This window comes from Zootoca vivipara, chromosome 16, assembly GCF_965207765.1.
Source record: "Zootoca vivipara chromosome 16, rZooViv2.hap1.1, whole genome shotgun sequence".
In the NCBI taxonomy this organism is placed as follows: Eukaryota; Metazoa; Chordata; class Lepidosauria; order Squamata; family Lacertidae; genus Zootoca; species Zootoca vivipara.
The window spans coordinates 6,400,764-6,424,870 of record NC_142599.1 but is presented as its reverse complement, the minus strand read 5'-3'; the positions used below and the strand labels follow the sequence as shown (position 1 = coordinate 6,424,870).

General features: G+C 45.8%; 1 protein-coding gene across 1 annotated transcript in view; it reads right to left on the bottom strand.

Annotated features, from left to right (window-relative positions):
• Window positions 1-24,107, bottom strand: part of LOC118075944 (transmembrane protein 132C) — a 270,224-nt gene that overhangs the window by 172,236 nt on the left and 73,881 nt on the right. The window contains exon 2 of the mRNA XM_035098371.3: window positions 3,421-4,309. Within this exon, the coding sequence (XP_034954262.3) occupies window positions 3,421-4,309 (889 nt within the window). The remainder of the gene's footprint in view (window positions 1-3,420; window positions 4,310-24,107) is intronic.

Below are 24,107 nucleotides of genomic sequence, written 5' to 3'. Positions count from 1 at the left end.
AACTGGACCTAACGGTCAGGGGTCCCTTTACCTTTACCTTATAGCAGGACAAACATAGGAATCTGCCTTGTATTGAGCCAGGTGATGGGTCTACCTAGCTCAGTACTGTCCACACTGATAGGCAGCAGCTCTTGAGGCTTTCAGACAGGGGTCCTTTCCAGCCCAACTTCAAGATGCCAGAAACTGAAATGGACACTGTGCACAGCAGATGATCTATCATGGAGCAATGGCTCTTCCCCAAATAAATATCCAACTTAAAACCTGATATGGGAACATAGGAAATTGCCTTTTACAAGGTCAGACCACCTGGACTGGTTTCCTAGGATTTAATAATAATAATAATAATAATAATAATAATAATAATAATAATAATAATAATAATATATTATTTATACCCCGCCCATCTGGCCGGGTCTCCCCAGCCACTCTGGGCAGCTTCCAACAGAAGAATAAAACACAATAATCTATTAAACATTAAAAGCCTCCCTGAACAGGGCTGCCTTCAGATGTCTTCTAAAAGTCTGGTCATTGTTTTCCTTTTTGACATCTGTTGGGAGGGCGTTCCACAGGGTAGGCGCCACCACCAAGAAGGCCCTCTGCCTAGTCCCCTGCAACTTGGCTTCTCGCAACGAGGGAACCGCCAGAAGGCCCTTGGTGCTGGACCTCAGTGTCCGGGCAGAATGATGGGGGTGGAGACGCTCCTTCAGGTATACTGGACTGAGGCCATTTAGGGCTTTAAAGGTCAGCACCAACACTTTGAATTGTGCTCGGAAACGTACTGGTAGCCAATGTAGATCTTTCAAGGCCGGTGTTATGTGGTCTCGGCGGCTGCTCCCAGTCACCAGTCTAGCTGCCGCATTCTGGATTAGTTGTAGTTTCAGACTATGCGTCCTCCCTAGTCTTACCTTGGAGGTACCAAGGATTGAACTGGGGACCTTCTGCATGCAAAGCAGATGCTCTGCCTCTGAGCTATAGCGCTTCCTCTTCCAATGTGTCTGTGTCAAAGGGTCTTGAACTGGGTTTGAAGCAGGGACCAGGACTGATGTCAGTCATAGAATTATAGTATCATAGAGTTGGAAGGTACCCCAAGGGTCTTCCGGTCCAAGCCCCTGCAATGCAGGAATCTCAGCTAAGGCACCCATGACAGATGGCCATCCAAGCTCTACTTAAAAACCTCCAAGGAAGGAGAGTCCACCATCTCCCGAGGGAGCCTGTTCCACTGCCAAACAGCTCTTACTGTCAGAACACTCTTCCTAATGTTTAGTTGGAATTTCCTTTCTTGCAGGTGGATCACTTCCCAGATTGCTGCCTCCCCCTGCACACATTATTTCAGTCAGATATTGGCAGTTTTACATCAAGCACCTGGAGATGACTACTGGGTGGCAGAGAACCACCTTTTTTTAAAAAAAATTCCCCATCATAAACTCATTGAACTGTAGGATTGGAAGGGACCCAAAGAGTCATCAAGCCCAACCCACTGCAATGTCCTCAGCCTGTAGCAATGCTTCATTAGGGACATTATGGAAAATGTAAACAGCAGTGCCCAAACTTGGTCACTTGGTGCTGATAAGAGTACTGGGAACGGTGACAAATTAACGTATGGTGCAGGGTTAGGCCAGTGTTTCCCAACCTTGTGCCTCCAGCTGTTTTGGGACTACAATTCCCATCATTCCTGACCACTGGTCTTGCTAGCTAGAGATGATGGGAGTTGTAGTCCCAAAACATCTGGAGGCACAAGGTTGGGAAACACTGGGTTAGGCAATAGGAGTGGTCTAGCAACTGCCCAGTGCGGCAACAAGCCCCTGCTTGGTCACGAAGCTCATTGGTCGGTGTGCTTGAGCCAGTCACTGCCTCTCAGTCTACATTGTTGTGGAGATTAATTGAATGGTAAAACCATGTACGTCACCTTGAGCTGCTTGGTGAAAAAAGCTTGCATATAAATGCAATAAATAAAATAAACAAGAAAATTAAAAATGGCCTTCTAATCTTCACAGTCAGTGGAGCAGCATTCCTGGCTAATGAACTTCAGATTCTGGCTCAAATACCTGTTCTAGTAACTGGCCCCAGGGCATTGACATAATTTTGAAGGTGCTTATTTTGGAGGTGCTTGTCATGATAGCTCCTATGACTATGCCCCCAAGGAGAGTCCGAAATGCAGGAAGCTCTCCCTCCCCTATCTATATATCCACACACACATACAATATATACCACAACACCCAATTTATTAGTGTCATCATGAGTGTGCATGCACACAGAAGCTCATACCAAGAACAAACTTAGTTGGGCTCTAAGGTGCCACTGGACATTTTTATTATTATTATTTTTATATATTTCTACTGCGTCAGACCAACACAGCTACCTACCTGAATCCAGAAATGAAATTGTTTGCTTTTAATTAGGAATGAAAACAACCTTGCAAAGAAGTGCAATCATTTAAACCATTAGTAGGAACCAGGGACACCTTCAAAGAAAGGGAAAGTCATATCCAACCTCTGCTTGATCATTTCCCCCTCTTTCACTGCCGCCTTCAATGCTAAGCTGTCACAAACAAACTTGAAAGCCTTGTTATCACCTCATTTGGTCAACAGAGCAGGCGAAGCCCATCAGTTACCCAAGCATTCCAGCAGAAGATGTCTTTACTCCTGCTCTGAAAAATGTCCCAGAGCTGCATTCGTATTCACCTACATCAGGGTTTTTGGGCTAGACACCACAGCCACTGGTCAAGATTCAGGTGTGCCAACTCACTAACTGGCCCTTCCAGTCTACAAATTGGAAGCAACAATAGCAAGATCATAACCCTTCAACTCTCTTTTAGAAATTATTTTCCGTTTCTAGCCTCTGGAGGGCTATCTGGCCCCCAAAAGCTATTTCCCCGCTCTCCACTATGATCAGTCCTGCATTAATGTAATTCATATAAGCTTGAGACATAAATATGTTCATGTGTGGAATCCTTGGGGAAACCTTCAGTTGCCTAAAGCTCAGGAAAAGCAGTTGTGACCTTTATCACAAATATCCCTTGACTGTAAAGCATAGAAATCAAAGGGAAAATACATAAATAAAGCTTGCCCAATATTTTCGGTTAAAGTTCTTTCATCTGGGATGCGGAAACCTAGGAAGCTGCTTCGTGCAGAGTCAGGCCATTGGTCCATGTAGCTCTGCTGCACTGTCTCCACTGACTGGCAGTGGCTTTCTGGGTTTCAGACGAAGCACATTCCCAGTCCTACCTGGAGATTCCAAGGATTGAACCTGGGACCTTCTGCATGCAAAGCAGATACTCCGCCACTGAGCTACTGCCTTTCCCCCAATCTAAGCTTGCCAGTGTCAGCAAAGAGCAGTCAGCTGAAAAGCCATCTAAGTCAACGCACCCACCAATCGCACCCAGCAAACACAGCACAGAAAAGACATGCAAACTCATTATACCTCAGGATGAATTGGTCCACGGTGATGTTGTTGGTGACCGTCACCAAAGCGCTCACAACCTCTCCTTGTCTGATGGGTTTCGCTGGCAACCAAATGACGACATTGCTGTCCAGCCACAGCTCTGTCAGCTGAGAGCTCTCCGGGGTCCTGTAGAGAGTGACGGAACCAATTCGCTGCAAGTGGGACATGGTTTCCCCTGACCCTTCCTTCCCTGGGCGGATGGCGTTCCCCTTCCGGAGGTCTTCCGAAGTACACTCTGCTTTCTCATCTGCAGGCTGAATGGTGTAGTAAAGCTCCACTGAGCTCCCTTCAGACTGATTGGGTGCTTTTTTGCGGCCGGTGACAACCGTCGCTGGGCTAAACCAGGTGGGCTGAAGTTCCAGGTCAGCCACACACAAGCCCAGGTGACCCTTCAACCTGCAGCTGCCCCGAACCTCCCGCGTTTCCCGAAAGGCAAAGACTCGCATGCAAGGCAGCTGCTCAGTCATGCTGTAGTCATCCCAATCTCTCCCCACAATGTAAAAAAGAACTTGGACTTTGGGCCTGGTCAAATAGACCTTCTCACTCATGATGTACGCTTTCAGCTTCCAATTGAACGTAAATTTGTTGGGGGATCCAAAAAAGCTAGAGGTCGGCAGCAGGTCCTGGGGCATAGCCTGTTCCACAGAGAAGGGCCCATAACTAGCATTGATCACGGGGGTCTTCTTGGCTTTGTAAGTGAAGAAGGTCTCCATCCGAGATTGCAAACTGGAGTTCCGCATGAATTCCTGGTTAGTTTCTTTGAGGAAAAACGAACTCTCGGTGCTGGAGATCTGATATCTTACAGGTAGATATGTTGGCAGAGAGGAAAACTTCTGAACATTGTCTGAGGCCCCACGGCCAATGGTCACTGTTGGCAAAGAAGGAGGCAAAAAACAAAGAACAAGATGGGTCAGACGAGACAATGCCCAGTTAGCTATGATTCAGGTTTGTGCAAGAAAGCTCCAGTTTGGTTCGGGGCCCAATTTTGTGACCTTGGTTTGGTCCTAATTCAAACAGAATCACTCCATGCCCAACATGATCTGAGGCCTGAATGGAATTAGGGACCTTGCAACATGCTAAGGTTGACTGTCGTGGGGGTGGGGGGTAGGGATAGATTCCTGGACTACATCACCTCCCATTCTCTGTCTTCCCTCCCCACCACATGTTTCATATCCCCTCCTTGACAGACCCAGAGCACCCTGGGTGGCTCTGACCCCGTCCAGTGCAACCCAGGGCTGCCTCGACCGACTCTGGACAAATCCCGGATTAGCCCAATTCAGTTTGGGATCTGGGATTTCTCCAGACCAGATGCAGTTATGGCTGTAAATTAAGTTTTATCAATCAGTGTCTCAGGAGTGGAGAAGTATCAGGAGTAGGGAACATCATGCCCAGGGGCCAAGTGCAGACCTCTATCTGGCCCCCTGGACTCTCTTGAGGCAACGGGTTCTCTCTCCCGACCATACTGTGCTCTGTACCCTCCTTGAACGTACCTCTTCCTTCCTGAATTTATCCAATCTCCCATTTCAACGATCAAAGCCAGGGGTTATCACTATATCCTGTGGCAGCAGATTTAATTAAAAAATCCCCTATGTGATAAATAACTTTCCTTTGTCTGAACATAAGAAGGGTCCTGCTGGATCAGATCAAAGGTCTATCTAGCCCAGCATCTTGTTTTCACAGCAGCCAACCAGATGCCTATGGGAAGCCTGCAAGCAAGACCTGAACATAACAGCATTCTCCTCACTTGTGATCACCACCAAATGGTATTCAGAATCATGCTGCCCCCAATAGCATAGGTAAAACATAGCCATCATGGCAGATAGCCATTAAAAACCTCCTGCTCCATTAATTAGTCTAATCCTCTTTTAAAGCTGTTCAAGTTGGTGGCCATTGCTACGTTTAGCAGGAGCAAATTCCATCGTTTAGCTATGCCCCATGTGAAACCTCTTTCTGTTGTCTGTCCTGGAATCTTTTATTCTGACCCAAAATCTACCTTCAGGCAAATTTTTATTGAGCTGAAATGAATTGGATTCATCATAGTCTTGCATTTTGGAGCATGGTTGCTATTAGAGACTAGCGATGCTGGGAACTTGCAGAGGCACAGAGAGCTACAAGGATCTCACTTGTAATGGTTGGGCCAGGGTGGCACTGCTTCTCTGCCCGCCCCCCCCGCCCCCATTGTCACAGTGACATACCAGGAGGAAGAGGGGAAGAAGCAAAGGGCGGCATAGTGCAAACACACCAGCAAAGCCAATGCGGCACTTCTGCTGGTGTGTTTGAACCTTGCCAATCTTGCTGCCACCTCATCCCTCCTTCTCACCTTCCCAGCACACCACACAGATGGCAGTGACAGAACATAGGAAGCTGTCGTTTCATTGGTCCATTTTGCTCAGTATTGTCTACACTGACTGGCAGTGGCTCTCCAGGGTTTCCGGAAGAGAGTTCCCCCCGGTTCTACCTGGAGATGCCAAGGCTTGAACCTGGGGCCTTCTGCCTCCAAAGTAGGTGCTCTATCACTGAGATATGGATCTTGACATCTCAGGCTTAGCTTTGCTCGTTTTTTTGCATTCTTTTTAAAGAGAAGATTTTAGCTGTTTCATAACCCGCTAAAAAACTTAATTTTATGATTTACAGGTCGCAAATTCTCAATTCCACCACCCTTGAAAAGACAAGCAGATTCATCAATATTCTACCAAGGCACTGCAGCGCAAACGCATCAGCACGCATCTGCCTTTGTACAAGCATGGAACTAGGTGGGATGCCAGCAAGTGAAAAGCAATAAAGGGAGATACGTACTTTCTTCTGATGAGGCAGGGATAGGAAAATAGCAATGAGTACCACCACTCCAGAATGTTAATTTAAGGTGATGGACCTTCATATTTAATTCATGTTGGAGAGATAGGTGGCAGGATTTGTTCCTTCCAAATGAGCAAACTGCCATTAAGAGCCAGAAAATGCAATAGGAAATAGTAATAGCAATTGAACAAGAATAGAATACACAACAGTGGATGAATGGCAGAAGAAGTTGATAGAATTTATGGAACTGTCTGAGCTGACCGGGAGACTCCGGGATCGGAGTGAAGTAGCAGTGGAAGAAGATCGGAAGAAATTTAAAATTTATTTAAAGAATAAATGTATAATAGATTAGAATTAGTGGAAGTGAGGGAGATAAAATAGAGGTTGTAGATAATACAATGGTGTGAAGTAAGTGTTGATAGAAGTTAAGGACAATTTAATTAAGAAGTAAGATCTAGATAGAATATAAAAGGATAAGATATAAAAGATTAAAGAATTAAGGTATAGTTAAAGTAATAATTAGAATTTATACAAGATTTAGAGTTTACTACGGAGGATATGTAAAGAATCGCAGAAGGAGGTGGAATGAGGAAGTCAATAGATTGGAAATAAGGGTTATAGTTAGAATTTTTGTTTTTGCATTTTTGCATTTTTTCTTTCTTTGTATTCTTTTTGTATTCTTGTTTTTTTCTTTTTAATGTTTTGTAATTTTCTTAGTGTGTTTTGTATTTTTGTATGTTTTGCTGTTTGAGAAAATATTTAATAAATACATTTTTTTTAAAAAATAGAATACAGTATATATTTTGCTTTTGCTAGACATAGGGAGCTGCGGGATGCTGAAATTCACACACCTGTCCCCAGGAACCACTGGACACCTTAATCAGCAACCTCTATTGGCTTCTGGGATTTGAGTAAACAACGCCCCCACAATTTCTAGCATTTCGTCACAAACATAAGGATTATGGTTATTTATTTTATTTTATTTTTTAAAAAACTGAATGGTAAAGCCTACATCCTCAGGAATTTGAATCCTGAACCCAGCACCTGTATGACACCACCACCCTCACAAAAAGCAACAACACCACACCCCTAAGGATAGGATTCAAAACAATGCACAGTTACTTCTACACCTGCTGAATCCATGTCCACCTCCAATTTAAAAACCCAAAGTTCTAGCCATCAGATTCCAATGGAAACACAAAGACCTCTATAGCTCTCCCTGTGTCAGAGGCACAGTAATTTGTACTGATAGTGACAGCAATTTTTTAATGTCCAAATCAGATTTGAATGGAAATGACATGTACTCTGCAATTAATTCAATTTTTTGGAAGTCGCCAAATCTTTTTTCTTACTCCAGAATAACAGAACCAATTTCAGCCACATACTTCTCATTTTGAAAAACAAAGTCAGGATTCCCCCCCCCCCCAAGATGGTCCTTCATATTAGGAAAGTGATCAAAAATTTTGATTGTAAGGTAAGCCATCATTAGCTTAAAATTTGTTCTGTAGCTATTTTAATCATGTTGCCAATGCATTTACCTTTACCTTGTAGCTCAAGGTTCATATCACTAAGTTTACCTGTGTTTCTCCCTGTGTCAGAGGCCCAGGGAGATGCTGCAGTTGTCATGGTTTACCACACAGGGTAGGCCCATAAAAAGCCAAAGGTTCCTGACGGTAGATATTCTTGACAGTTAATCAGACCTTTTCATTTAAAGGCTTAGGCACAGCATGATCCTTACTTAACCCTGATTGCACAGAGGTCACGGATGAGATATCAAGCAGGGCCCAGACAGAGCCATGAAGTCTAAGCATCCTGAAGACCTTTTTATTAAATTCCTCTGGGCTAGACTCTAATATCTTGGTTGGGTGCTTATTACCGGCCCGCTGCCGTGAAGCGAAAATTGCAACCCCTGTAATAAAGGGGATTTTCTATTTTCACCCTCCCCTGCAGGGATGCTTCACCATCCGTCAATGTTTCGGGAGCCTTTACCGACACAGATCAAACGCTGGAAATCTGTGGACAAAGCCACGTGAGCCCTTTGTGCTGAAATAAGCTCTACACAAAGGTAACCCAAATGCAGTGACCAAAATAGTTTTGTTGGGGGGTGTGGGAAGGTGGGATTAAATGTGCCTACAGAGATATGACGACATTCTGAAATGTAGTCCACTTGCAAGTTCCAATGGGTAGCCTACTGAGTAGACCTGATAAAGTTAATTCAGCTAAGTTAGTTGTGCCCATTACTTTCAATAAGTCTGCTCTGAGTAGGAGTAGCATTGAATGCCACACCATGTTTCCAAAGAATTTGAAAAGTCTCATTGTAACCCAACCTTGTGACATTTCTGATGATAGGAGCTTTTCTTCAGTGGTGGTGTCCTAATCTCCCCCATGGACTTAGAACTCAAACTGTTACGATGACTGGAGGTCATGGTTTATTGGTGAATCCAGTATAGTGTCCCAGCATAGTTCTATAGGCTGGAAGCAGGCAAATTATGGCAGAGTATAACAAACATGGCTAGGCTTTAGCTAAGACATTGATCCAAGTTTCCTAGACCAGACAGATGGGAAGTTGCCTGCTCCTGATGGGGTTACACTCCCCTCTGAAGGAATGGGTACATATTTTGGGGCTACTTCTGGATCCATTACTGTTGCTTAAGGCTCAGGTGGCCTCAGTGGCACAGAGTGACTTCCACCAGTTTTGGCTACCGTGTTTCTCCAAAAATAAGACACCGTCTTATATTTATTTTTCCTCAAAAAAACCCACGGTGGCTTATTTTCAGGGGATGTCTTTTTATTATGTAGCCTTATTAGCTGGCAGGGACACCGAGGGCTGAATCCAGAGAAAGAATTTAATTCTTAAATTTAAGATACTCTTGGTGATCAGTTCACGGCAAGAGTAAAGAAACACAAATTTGCAAACATTCTTATACACTTCTTGGGCTCCTTCCCCCTCCTCTGTAAATGTGCGCACGCAAGGGGGTCATGGGTTACAAATCCATATAAGGAAGATCCGTATCCTGTTGTAAACACATGCTGACTCAGCAATGCTACCCCGGTAGCATCCTCCAGTCAGACTGATAGCGTCAGACAAGGCCAGCCATCCGGCCTTGATAGCAAGCTGGGCATCCTGTTCTTTTTGCTTACATTACACTTTGGCACACAGAGAGAGGCAAAGAAAAAAGCATTTTAAGCAAGACATCCCAGGGATATTGGGGGGGGGGCTAAGCCATACAATCAGAATTATACAATGCAACTATATGATCAGATTTAGCTCAATAATACAATTAGCAATTCTCTCTCCACATTTATTATTAAGTATGGTACAGTTTAACCTACAAGGTTAAACTGCCTATCACTATGGCTTATTTTCGGGGTATGGCTTATTTTCGGAGAAACACGGCAGTGGCCCAGCTGCATCCCTCTCTAGACAGGGGTAGCCTAATGTTTGTTGTCTATGCTATGGTAACCCCTTGGTTAGATTACCACAATGTTTTATATACAGGGCTGCCTCTGAAGATGGTTCAGAAACTTCAGCTGGTGCGAAATTAAGCGGCCAGGTTGCTCACCAGGGCAAGACGGTTTGAGCATATAATGCCAATTCTGGCCCAACTACACTGGCTGCCGATTAGTTTCCTGGCCCAATTCAAAGTGCTGGTTTTGACCTATAAAACCTTAAGCAGCTCAGGACTGCAGTACCTTAAGGACCACCTCTCTCCATATGAACAGACCCAGACCCTGCAATCACCATCTGACATGCCTCCTCCATGAGAGATTTGGAGGGTGGCAACACAAGAATGAACACAATAACACAATATTATTATTATTATTATTATTATTATTATTATTATTATTATTATTATTATTATCAAAGTTACCTGTCCTGTTGGAGATGGCAAAAGAAAGGGCATTCAAATGGTACCTTTAAATTCTACGCAACCTCAGTAGGAGGGTAAAGTTTTGGTACTCATCATCTTATAGATATAAGGACTCAACTGAGTTTTGCAGTTTATCAGGAAAAACTCCTGCTGTTTTGGAGAGCTCTCCTGGGTCCTGAAATGCCCAAGTTTGACCAGCTACCTTGAACCAGTGCTGTGTTATTTGCTTCATGCTTCCTGCCACTGGCTGACCTTTGCTCCAGGCTGAATTTCCCCAGATCATGCCCAGGATTCCATGGGCATTTGTACCAGCAGAAATAAGAGGTCTCATCTGACAAAGACGAAATCAGGTTTCATATATTACAGAGATGAATCACTGCATATCAGGGATGTACTGTGACATTTATGATTATGCATACAGCAGCAGTGAGGAGACTGGGGAGTGTCTGTGAGCTTCACTTCCTGCACCCTTGGAATCCCTGCAAATACACACACACAACCATGCTCACACACCTTTTGCGGCATAAGAGTAGGGAGGACATTTTTGCTCAGTCCTATCAAATACAGGTCCATTTCAAAAAAGGACAGACCCTGGACAGTCAATAGGTGTGTGTATATGTGTGAAGGACCTAATTCAGATGCCTCAAACTTCCCATTTGTTTTAACACATTTAAATGTGTCCATTAATTTCACCAAGATCAGTCAAGCGGTCATATCAGCCCTGTAAGAGTCAATGTGCTTTATTTCTTTGTTTGCTTTCAACATAACCTTCACCAACCTTTACGGCATCCTCCATCAGGAGGCAGCCTCTGTAAGGTCATCGACCGGCAGGATAGGAGACGTTCACAGGTTTCAATCACAAGAATCCCACAAGGTCTAGAGCCAGCTTACACATCGTTTGTGAGAATTAGCCAGGAGGTGAAGAGAAAGACAGGCTAGTGGGATGAAAGGGCACGAGTATATCCAGAGTAAGAATAAATAAATGGATATCTGGAGTAAAAGGCCAAATTCTCCTTGCAATGCATAAATCAGAGTCAGCGGCCTGTCATGGAACATTAAATCAATCCATGATACTTTTCTAAGATGGTAATGGTCAGTCCAGCCTCCTCCCACCATTAGACATTAAAGGGCATTTAAGAAGAATGAACAGGAAACAACCCTCCACTCTCAACACTTAAATTTCCACACGTCCTTCATAATTCTTTTGAGGGTCCACACTGGTACGACCAAAGCTTCACTGCAATAGGATCTCATGCGTCTGAACAACAGAATCACATTGAACGAGTAGATTGCTCTAAGGGACTCCAGAGCTTGAACTGAGAAGCTCTGTGACCCTCTAGATCACTGGTCTCCACTAGTGGGTCATGACCTGATCCAAGGTGGATTGAAAAAGCAGTACTAACACAATGCAAATATATGGTAACAGGTTAAAAAATGGGTTTCCAATTACATGTTTGGTTTAAAAGTGGGTTCCAGGTCTGAAAAGGTTGAAGACTACTGCTCTGGATGTTGTTGTTGTTTAGTCGTTTAGTTGTGTCTGACTCTTTGTGACCCCATGGACCATAGCACGCCAGGCACTCCTGTCTTGCACTGCCTCCCGCAGTTTGGTCAAACTCATGTTCGTAGTTTCGAGAACACTGTCCAACCATCTCGTCCTCTGTCATCCCCTTCTCCTAGTGCCCTCAATCTTTCCCAACATCAGGAAAGATGTTGCTGCACTCCAATTCCCATAAGCCCTACTAGGATGATGAGAGCTGGGCTCCAACAGCATCGGGGGGGGGGGCTACAGATTCACTATCCCTGCAAAAAACTACCTATGGGAAGAATCATAGCTCATTGGTAGACCAGACGTTTCTCTTATTGAAACATGGGAGGAAAACAGGAGTTGAGGTGCTCAAGGCAAGCAGGCGCTGACAATAAGAAAGTGATGGGTCTGCATCCCAGTGGAAGATGACATGCTTTGTCTTTAGAAGACTCCAGGTCCAATCCCTGGCATCTTCGTTGAAAGGACTAGAGCCATTAGTCCACCTAGACCAATACTGACTTCTCCATTGGATTAGCAAAGCTCTTTCCCAGCCTTTCAATCTCATATGCCTTTTAACTGGTGATGTCAAGAATTGAACCCAGGACCTTCTGCATGCAAAGCACATATCCTAACATTGAAAGGCAGACCCTTCACTTTCTGATTGCTGTGGCCAGTGGCACAGACATCAGCCACCCTTGGACTCATCCGTTTCTGCTTCTCTTCCACCAAACTCCTCTCTTAAAGGTGGGCTTATGCACAAAAGAAGCCACTTTATGCCAAGGAGAACCCAGTGGAGGCTGGTGCACATTGGGACTGGTGGGGTGGAAGGCAGGGGGCCCAACTGCAGCCAGCACCAGAGCCAGTGGCAGACAAGGCCAACTAATGGTAATTCCTGCTTGGCAGGGGGTTGGACTGGATGGCCCTTGTGGTCTCTTCCAACTCTATGATTCTATGATTCTACAAAGGTGACAATAAGGAAGCTAAGAGCCACTGCCACCCAGGACTTACTGCAAATATAAAGGTAGTGGAGGCTGGTCCACCAGGGTACATGACATACCGGTACTGCTCCACCAACCTTCTCAGCTAGCCCCCACCTGCCTGCCTTCTTACCTACAACCACTCCTAGGGTTGGCTCCAGCTGCCAGCTTCTTCCTCCTCCTTAGTCTCCATGTTGTCCTTGTAGAACTCAGAAGGGAGGAGGATGGGGATGAAAGTGGAATTATTTGGCTCTGCCTCTCACTGACCCCACCTCCAGCTGGCCTTCCTACCGCCCACCCTACCAGCTCCAACAATCATCACCCACCACTGCTCCAGAATCAATGAGAGATCCACCAGCAGGAAAATGTATCCCTCTGAGCGAGCACCAGCCTTGCATGGTTGTAGGACAATAGCTTGTCACCTGTGATTAAGGAGACCTGCAGGTTGAGAGCAGGGGAAGCTCCATCAGAGTGATGCTCAGCGCCACTGCTGTTTATGTCTCCTTTATATGCTCCACCAAGTTAATACAAATAAAATAGGTCATGCCTTTATGATATAGGGATGGGCGGGGAAGAGAAATAATGCAGACGTTTCCTAATTAGGGCTGCATTGTTCTGACGTTTCCCCTGTCGGGCTGCTCTTTTATTGCATTTTTTTCCTTTGTGTTAGGCCAGCTAATTAAAGAGGGGGGAGGAGAGAGGGGGGAGGCAAATCCTGGATCCGATGACATCTCCCCCCCCTTTCTTTCCTTAATGGCAATGCATTTTTCTCCCCCTTTCAATTAGGGCCACCACCATTAATGGATTGCTCTGCTGAATTAATAGCTCAGAGGCAGTATAAAAATAGAACCCATTTTAATCAGAAGCAAGGACCATGACCCTGCCATTGCCATCATGGAAACACCAACACCGGCTATACTTGAAGGTGCTTCCAGCAAAAAGCTCCACGTCTTCAAAGATCTCCAGGCAGAGATCTCCAGGCTTTTGTGCCCTCCTTTTCTGTGGCATTTTTTGCAGCTGGCCACAAGAGGGAGCTGCTGCTGCTGCTGCACTGTCCACTGCACTTGGGTGTCACCAATGCTGCTGGCCAGAAGGAGGTACTGCAGCTACTAACTTAGAGTTGTGGGTGTCATAATAAGGCTACTGTATCAGAGCTCCAGCTAGCTTAAGGGGACTGACTCCTAGGCCATGGGTAGGCAAACTAAGGCCCGGGCCCTGGATCTAGCCCAATCGCCTTCTAAATCCAACCCACGGACGGTCCGGGAATCAGCATGTTTTTACATGAGCAGAATATGTCCTTTTATTTAAAATGCATCTCTGGGTTATTTGTGGGGCATAGGAATTTGTTCATTTCCCTGCCTCCAAAATATAGTCTGGCCCCCCACAAGGTCTGAGGGGCAGTGAACAGGCCCCCTGCTGAAATGGTTTGCTGATCCCTGGACTAGGCACAATCCAGCCTTATAAAAACTCAGATCTCCTAAATAGGAACACCATCTTTTTTGAGAACAAAGGATGCACCCTAAATCCAACATCCTGCATCACAGACAATTCAACCTATGGAGCATGGAAGCCAACATCCCCACCAACTGGCATTCACTCTGCCTTTAAGATAGTGGTCCTATTTAGCAGTTTGGGCTAGCCATTGATAGATATTCTCCTTCACATTTTTTTCTCATCCCCTTTTGAGGGTCACATAAGCCAGGATGCACTGTCACACCCCTTCTAAGAATATACAACTTTCTAAGATTATACAATAATCTTCTAATTATACAATAACAATAATTAGGGATGCACTTCAACAATCAATACAGATCTCCATTTGTTGACTTTCAGGTAAAGCTTGAGCTTCTATTTTTTGTGCACATATATGGGCAAATGGCTTGGAGCATTCTAGTATCTTCTTTCTGAGTGACTCAAGTTGTGTTTTTCCAAGAAGTTTCATTGTACCTAACAGAGGTTGCACATATTGTGTCTTTTCAGTATTCCTAAATGCTTAGCTTTGGAGCATACAATGGCTAAACCAGGGGTCAGCAAACTTTTTCAGCAGGGGGCCGGTCCACTGTCCCTCAAACCTTGTGGGGGGCCAGACTATATTTTGGAAAAAAATATGAATGAATTCCTGTGCCCCACAAATAACCCAGAGATGCATTTTAAATAAAGGTACACATTCTACTCATGTAAAAACATGCTGCTTCCCGGACTGTCCACGGGCTGGATTTAGGAGGTGATTGGGCCGCATCCGGCCCCCGGGCCTTAGTTTGTGGACCCCTGGGCTAAACACTTCCTGTTTCATACTCATTGAGCAGCTCTAGGACGCTGGAAACCGGGACCCTCTACTGAAATAGTATTGGATCTTTGTGTTGGAGATTCATTCCCTGTGTTTGCATTCGTGGGATTGTTGTCTATCACATGACTGTATTTGTGTTTACATTCCACAGAGTGGGACGTGATGAAGACAGGATGTTTGTGTTCCTGTGTTCCTGAAGTGGGACTGTTGCCCTTTGTTTTTTTCTCTTTGCTGTCTGATGTTAGAGGGAGAGGGAGCCATCTTGCAGTGCTCTGTGTGTGTTTATATGTAAATAAAAGTAGATTAGCCAAATGCTGTGCTATTGAGTTCTGCTACGCAATTGCGCAAACTCTGCGGATCCCTAAGTGTGCTGATGTCTCCAAGTCATCAGTCGGTGTGATGTTGGGGCTGGAGAAAGCTTGGGAAGCTCCCGAATGATCTACCAGGAGGGAGAGAACATGCCAGCCGGGCATGTGTCTCTACCAGGGTCCTACTCGAGAGTAGGAGATCCTGACACTTTGACACCCCCCCCCCTCAGGACACCACACCACTGAACTAAAGCTCTGTGGCTCAGTGGTATGCCACAATTGCACCGTTTTGCCAGATGCAAACACTGCCTTAAAATCAGCCATGAAAACAGAGCTCCCCCGCTAACAAAGCACTCTTGAGGCATAAAATCCCTAAGCAGGAAGTTTCCAGGAGCAAAGACAATTCACATTCTAGACTGTAGTGAAGGTGGAAAATAATCCATTTACCCTGAAGTAAAATCTTTTTTTAAAAAATAATAAATTCTTTATTGTTTTAATACTTTAAAATACAAAAGCAAGATAAAGAAAAATGATACATGCAAAAAATAAATAAAGAAAAAAGATACAAAAAACAAAATACAACCATAAAAACGCTTCCAATTATTCTCTCTGTAATTTGTGCTTTCATTATTTTATCACACAATTATAACTATCTGCTTGCCTTTTCATTTCTTATTATTTGTACCAGGTTCAGCCTAGATCTGCTATTTGGGTTTCAGATATACCATTATTCGTTAAATATTCTTTAAACATCCTCCATTCCTTCTGTGTCTTTTGTCTCATTTGTCCTCTTATTCTTCCAGTTGTTTTCACCAACTGTAGGTACTCTTAACATTAAAATCTGCCAATCTGTTATGCTGGGTAAACTTTTACTTTTCCAATTTCTAGCCACTAAGACTCTTGCTGCAACTCTCCCATACATTAGCAGTGTCCTTTTTTTGTTGTTTTAATGTCTTCTGGTATTATGTTTAACAAAAATATTTCTGGTTTTTTTCCTAAATGTATATTTTAACAGTTTTTAAAGTTCTTCATAGATTAGGTAAAGGTAAAGGGACCCCTGACCATTAGGTCCAGTCGTGACCGACTCTGGGGTTGCGCGCTCATCTCACATTATTGGCCGAGGGAGCCGGCGTATAGCTTCCAGGTCATGTGGCCAGCATGACAAAGCCGCTTCTGGCAAACCAGAGCAGCACATGGAAACGCCGTTTACCTTCCCGCTGTAGCGGTTCCTATTTATCTACTTGCATTTTGACGTGCTTTCGAACTGCTAGGTTGGCAGGAGCTGGGACCAAGCAACGGGAGCTCACCCCGTCACAGGGATTCGAACCGCCGACCTTCTGATCAGCAAGCCCTAGGCTCAGTGGTTTAACCAGAGCGCCACCTGGGTCTTCATAGATTACATTCCAATATTTACAAATGTTGGGGCAGCGTACCCTGGAGTAAAATCTGCAGCAGTCGGCCTGTGTGCCCCAGCCTGCGGCCAACTCCCTGTGGCACCATGTTTGTGGCTGAGCATCAAAGCCACAAGTTGCACCCACAGGACCAAGTATCTGGGATGCTGTTCAATGGCCGTTTGTGCCTCCCAGTGCCAATTCTGCCAATTATTCATTGCAGTCCTTTTATTTACTGCTAAACCTGTCATTCTCTTTGGTATCACATTTAATAATAATAATAATAATAATAATAATAATAATAATAATAATAATAATATGTTTTGTAGTTGAAACCCAAAAGAATTGTAGTTGAAACATAACACAGCAGCTCTTAATGAGAAACTATTAACAGGCATTCCCCCCCCCCACCTCCCAGACTCTGCCACCCCTGATCCACCCCTTAGAACGAGCCTTGGCAACCTGAGCTGATGCCTGAACTTTCACCTTTCTCTTGGCAAAGAACCAGACTAAGTCAACATCTCTGGGCTGGTTTCCATTACCAGCTCCTGATTAACATACAGAAGAGTCATTTCTCCCCCCCCCCACCCGCCCTCTTTCTTCCAAGCACCCAGCAGAACGGGAAAACTTCAGAAGAGGGGGCCTCCCAATTGATGTCTGACTTTGGAACTGAGCTCATAAAAAGGGAATAATTAAAACCAGGTTAGGGGATGGGGGGAGAGGATAGATTCTTCAGAACTGTTTCCCCCTCCTCTGCTGCTTAACATTGCACTTCATCACAGCCTAAGAAAGGAAAGGCTGAAGGTTGTTTTGCATCCTGTCCAATGCTTAAAAATAATAATAATCTGTCTGGATCTATCAGATATGGGAATTGCTAACCTGCAGCTCAATGAAATAAGTTGCTTTTCTAGAACTTGGTGCCCTGTTGACCCTCACGGCAGGTCAAGTCAAGGGGCCTCTTGCATCTGCCCCCTAACCTCTTTGCCAGAATCATAATTCCTTAGTACAAATTGATGGTGTGCCCACGTCTTAAATACTTTGCACTAGTCTAATTGCTCCACCTCAAAAACAATACTGCAAAACTGGAGGGGGGAAATTAAGGGGCCACAGAAGTGATCAAGGGGACAGAGATCCTTCCCTAGAAGGAATGAGGGGAATTTCACTTGGTCCTCATTTTTAAGCAAACCTGACCTTATTTCATTGTTCTGAACTATTATGAGGATGGGAATGGAGTAACCCTTCCAATTTTGCAACACACAGGGAAATACATAGGAAGCTTCCATATACCAAGTCTGACCTTTGGGTCATTTAGCTCCATACCATCTACACCAGGCACATCCAACAGGTAGATTGTTGGCTCCCCAAAGAAGCTCGACAACTTTGGCTCTCCTAAAAAAGCTCAACATTTTGCCCTGCACCCCAAAAAACAGGGCTTTCCTTCCTAAGAAAAACTCAACAACTTTGACCTAAACCCCCCAAAAGGGGTTAGATCACTGCCAGTTTTTAACTCTGTGAGAAGATCGCAGTCTCTTGGGAATTGGCCACCCCGATCTACACTGACTAGCAGGGGCTTTCCAGGTTTTCAGGCAGGGGATCTTCCCAGCCCCACCTGGAGATACTAGGGATTGAACCAGAGGTCTTCTGAATACAGAACAGATGTTTGTTCTACCACTGAACTATGGCCTTTCCACACCTCTTAAGAGCCACATCTTAATGGCCAAGATGTTGGACCTGAAACATTTACACACACAAAGCATTTACACTTGATCTTAGCTAATTACTATTATAGGGATGCGGGTGGCACTGTGGTCTAAAACAGAGCCTAGAGCTTGCCGATCAGAAGGTCAGCGGTTCGAATCCCCACGATGGGGTGAGCTCCTGTTGCTTGGTCCCTGCTCCTGCCAACCTAGCAGTTCGAAAGAACGTCAAAGTGCAAGCAGATAAATAGGTGGGAAGGTAAATGGCATTTCCGTGTGCTGCTCTGGTTCGCCAGAAGTGGCTTAGTCATGCTGGCCACATGACCCGGAAGCTGTCTGCAAACAAACGCCGGCTCCCTCAGCTAATAAAGTGAGATGAGCACAGCAACCCCAGAGTCATCCGCGGCTGGACCTAACGGACCTTACTATTATTATACTACTGTTGATGCATGAATTACAGCAAAAGAATCCCTGACGGAAAAACCCACAATGAAGGAGAGCCCATCCACTGTTGAGCAGCTCTTACCATCAGAAAGTTCTTCCTAACGTTTAGTTGGAATCTTCTCTTGTTGTCCAGTCCTCCCTTCTGGAGCACCAAAAAAGAAGCTTGGCTCCACCCACTGGTCTACTTGTTTGTTTTAAAAGAGGTTGTCAGATTGAAGAGTCCTACTGCAGTGGAGGCTGGCTTGTTAGGGCAAGTGGTCAACCTCAGTTTTGCCTCTGTACTTAACAGCCAGTGCTGGGGGTGCCAGCTTCCTCTTCCTACTTAATCTTACTCTTGTAGAACTCAGCAAGGAGAAGGAGGATGGGGAGCGGGGACAAATCTGGAACAAGTTGGCTCTGCTTGTCATTGGCTCCAGCTCCACCTGTTATTGGGGCTCCCAATTCTGCCCCAGAAGCCTCAATGGGCACCAAGCACCACTGCCAGAGACGGAGTCGTGGAACTTCACACCACAGCCACCATCACAGGGGGTTCAATCTGGAATACCAAGAACATCAGATCTGGGCGAAACCTAAGCACAATTTCAATGCAAACAATGGCCTTAGATGTGGAATGACCTACTTTTCTTTCTTGGAACTTAGCAAAATAAAAAAATAAAAAAAATCCCAAGATATGCCCAAAGTGGGCCGGGCCTTCTTTTTCTGATTACTGAACAGAAGGTAGTCATTTATTTAGTGTTTTCAAACATGATCCTTTGTAGAACGTTTCTCCCTTCCCATTGTTCCCGCCAACGGTGATCTCATTTCATAGCATGCCTGCTCAGGCTGAATTGAAAGCAGAGATGCTCAGAGCTAAAGCGTCTGTTCCCATTTACTGTGGCTGCAGCAATGCAGGTAAAGGGAAACACTGGCTCAGGCAATCTTTCAGCTTCGCTTTTTTTTAACCATTTGGGGAGATTATGAAAGGAACTGCCACACACGGTGCTTCCAGAGTGCCTTGATGGTTCATGAAAGCCCTTTGAAGAAGGATCTTCTCCCTCCAGAGAGATACAGCTCGGTGACAGGGCATAATAACATAGGATAAGCTTGCGGGAACAGGCTTGTGGCCCATCTAATCCAGTATCCTGTTCTCACATTGGCCAACCAGATGCCTATGGGAACCCTGAAAGCATGACTCAAGCACAAGAGCTCTCTGTCCTCCTGTGGTTCCCAGCAGCTGGTATTCAGAAGCATTACTACCACCGACTGTGGGGGCAAAGCATAGCCATTGCATACCTGCCAAGTTGCTGTCGGAGAAATAAGGGACCGGGCGGAAGTAGCAGACCGGAAGTAGCGCTGCCGCCATTTTGGAACTGGGCGGAGCATGCTCAGAAGTGACTTTTGATGCTGCTTTGCCCAGTTCCAAAATGGCTGTCGCGTCAGAAGTCGCACTGCAGCCATTTTGGAACCGGGCAGAGCAGCATCAAAAGTCGCTTCTGAGCATGCTCCGCCCAGTTCCAAAATGGCTGCCGTGCCAGAATAAACCAGGGGAAAACAAAAAAAAGCCATTTTTTCAGCTAGAAACAGCTGGAAAAACGGGGATTTCCCGGGGAATACGGGAGACTTGGCAGTTATGAGCCATTGTAGCTCATTGGTAGTCTTATCTTCCATGAGAGTATGTTTTGCGTGCAGAAGATCCCTGTTCCAATCTCTCGCATCACCAGGTAGACTGATATAAATATCCCTTTCTGGAGCTCTACAAAGCCACAGTCAAATCAGTCTAAACCGGATGTGGGAAACCAAAAAGCTCAGGGACTGAATGCCTGGGTGGCTTCCCATTGAGGCATCTGGTTGTCCTCTATGAGAAATGGGTGCTGGACTAGATGGACCTTTGGTTTGATCCAGCATGGCTTTTCTTTAATCATGCTGGCTGGAGCTGATGGGAGTTGGGGTCCAACAAGGTCAAGAAAGCCATAGGCTCCCTAATGACTGCAATCAACTGTTCTCATTTGGAGGAAGTCCCAACTTACTCCCACTTAAGCTACTAGGAACAAGGGTGGCACTGTGGTTTAATCCACTGAGCCTCTTGGGCTTGCCGATCAGAAGGTCGGCAGTTCAAATCCCCGCAACGGGGTGAGCTCCCATTGCTCTGTCCCAACTCCTGCCAACCTAGCAGTTCGAAAGCATGCCAAAGTGCAAGTAGATAAATAGGTACCGCTGTGGCAGGAAGGTAAATGGCGTTTTCGTGCCCTCTGGTTTCCGTCACCATGTCTCGTTGCACCAGAAGTGGTTTAGTCATGCAGGCCACATGGCCCAGAAAGCAGTCTGTGGACAAACACCGGCTCCCTTGGCCCTGAAAGCAAGATGAGCACCACACCCCACAGTCGCCTTTGGTGGACATAAACTGCCCAGGGGTCCTTTATCTTTACCCACCTTTACTTATGCTACTGAACTCCATTACTGGATCTTCCTGCCCAGGTGCTGTGGGTGAATATAAGCTTGTCTACATACTGCCTCATCTTTGCCAATAGATGAAATTGCTGTTGAAACCTCACTCTTGCGATTTTAATGTTGGCAAGTAAGCAGTCGACTCCCCTCAGAGCCAGGAACTGTCTGCACTTTGACAATGGGCCACCAGGGGGAGCTGCTTGAGTGTCCCTTGCAGTTTTTATGCCTGCCCCCCCCCCAATCCCACCCCATCTAACTGTTCAGGTTTCCATATCAAAATTTACCCCAAACAAGCCTCAAATCCCCAGGAAATCACAGGCATGAACATTCAAACACACAAACCATCAACACAACAGAATTCAAACAGCAGAGAGGCATTCTCCATTTAATTCTGTTCTAGCATCTCTTCTTGGATATCTAGGCCAATCAGAGTATGTGGTGAATTTCTGAAAAACCATTCATCTGTGGTTTTCATCAATGACAGTGGTTTTGGCTTTGATCATACTGGTTCTGGCTGTCCTGGAACACACTACTGCGGGTGTGAGTGTTTGCCTGCTCTAGATTATTACAATTTATATGCCTCTGTATTCGATGATCAGAACAATGGTAGGCAGGACTTGACCACAGCTCAGTGGCAGGGCATCTGTGGTGGAACATCTGCCTAGCATGCAAAAGGTCCCAGATTCAAACCAGTGGAGGCTGGTCAATTAGCCTGTCTACCCGGCAGCTAGACTGGTGACTGGGAGCGGCCGCCGAGGCCACATAACACCGGTCCTGAAAGACCTACATTGGCTCCCAGTATGTTTCCGAGCACAATTCAAAGTGTTGGTGCCGACCTTTAAAGCCCTAAACGGCCTCGGTCCAGTATACCTGAAGGAGCGTCTCCACCCCCATCATTCTGCCCAGACACTGAGGTCCAGCGCCGAGGGCCTTCTGGCGGTTCCCTCATTGCGAGAAGCCAAGTTACAGGGAACCAGGCAGAGGGCCTTCTCAGTAGTGGCACCCACCCTGTGGAATGTCCTCCCACCAGAGGTCAAAGAGAACAACAATTACCCGACCTTTAGAAGGCATCTTAAGGCAGCCCTGTTTAGGGAAGCTTTTAATGTTTGATGGAATTCTGTATTTTAATATTTTGTTGGAAGCCGCCCAGAGTGGCTGGGGGAACCCGGCCAGATGGGACGGGTATAAATGATTATTATTATTACTACTACTACTACTACTACTACTACTACTACTACTACTACTACCCTCAGCCAGCCCCCACCTGCCAGCTTCCTTACGGCTAGTCTAGGGAGTGGCACTAGCTGTCAGATTACTTTATTTTCCTCCTCCTTCATCTCACTGTTGCCTTTACAGAACTCACCAGGAAGGAGGTCAACTAGAAGTAGTTGGTCCTGTCTATTATTGGCTGTGGCTCCACCATCTGTTGATCAGCCTTCTGACCTGCCAGGCCCAATGGGCACCAACCTCCACTGGCTCAGTCTCTGGTGTCTCCAGGAAGAACTGCAAAGAGCTCCTCTCAGAAAGCCACTGCCAGTCAGAGTAAAGGCTGAAGCAAATGTAAATGACCCCTGGATGATTAAGTCCAGTCCAATTCGATTATGGGGCCGAATTCCACATTCAGGCCAAGGGAGCCAGTGTTTCTCTGCAGACAGCTTTCTGGGTCATGTGGCGAGCATGATTAAACTGCTTCTGGCACAACAGGGCACCGTGACGGAAGCCAGAGCACACGGAAATGCCGTTTACCTTCCCACCGCAGCAGTACCTATTTATCTACTTGTGGTAGGCTTTCAAACTGCTAGGTTGGCAGGAGCTGAGACAGAGCAAGGGGAGCTCTCCCTGTCACGGGGATTCGAACTGCTTACTTTACGATTGGCAAGCCCCAGAGGCTCGGTGGTAGACAATACTGGACTAGGTGGACCAATGGTCTGACTCAGTGTAAAAAAAAAACCTTCCTGTTCGCTTCTCATTGAGCAATTTAGTGAAGCCTTCTAACATGGTGTAAGGGTGACTCCCTACAGGGAGCTAGCCCCCATCATCCTAACATCCACCTCGCCAAGCACAGGGAGCAGCAGTGGGTCTGAAGCAGCCAGGGGGGAAGGGAGAGACTCGGAGGGAGAGAGCAGCCAGTGTGCGGAACGATGGGAAAGCTCAGGGGAGGAGAGATGTAGGCAAGGGCTCCAGGATGCCGGAGAGCCATTGCACCGCTTTGACCAGGAGGAGGCTGAGAGGGCATCGCTCCTTCTGGCGCAAGTTAAGGAGAGCACCGTGACACAGGTCAAGGGGGGGCATTTTGGGGTGCCCCACTACTTTGCTGGCGTAGGAACAGACGTACGCCATTGCCGGATTCTGGTTCGGACTGAGAGGTCATGTTTTAAGCTATCTCTGCACTGTAAATACCATGCACAATAAAAGTCTTTAAAGACAAACTGGACTCAAGCGGAGTTACTCTAGAGTAGCCACGACGACCCTCTGACACATGGCTTCTCTTATTTCCTCAAACAAAATACCTTGTGCACTCCAGATCTTATAACCTACAACTCCCATCATTCCTGGCCACTGGCCATGCTGGCTAGGGCTGATGGGAACTGGAGTTCAAAACATATGGAGAGCAAAATGTTGGCTATCCTTGGGCTTTGCAAAGCTGAAAATGGTCCAGAAATCTGCAGGGCAGGGGTCAAGACTGCCAACAAGTCCTTCTGTGACAACACCAAGCCTGTCTTTTAGCCACAGAAACCTGACCATGCCAGGTCTTACACTGGTGAGCTAACGGGCAAGGCTGCTTAAAATTCAACCATCTAACCTTTTTTAAAAAAATGTGCTCAGATCCTTACACACACACACACACACACACACACACACACACACACACACTTCCCCACATTATTTTCCAGCCATTTCTGACATTGCCTATGTAAGCATCTTGAAACACTTTTCTTAAAATA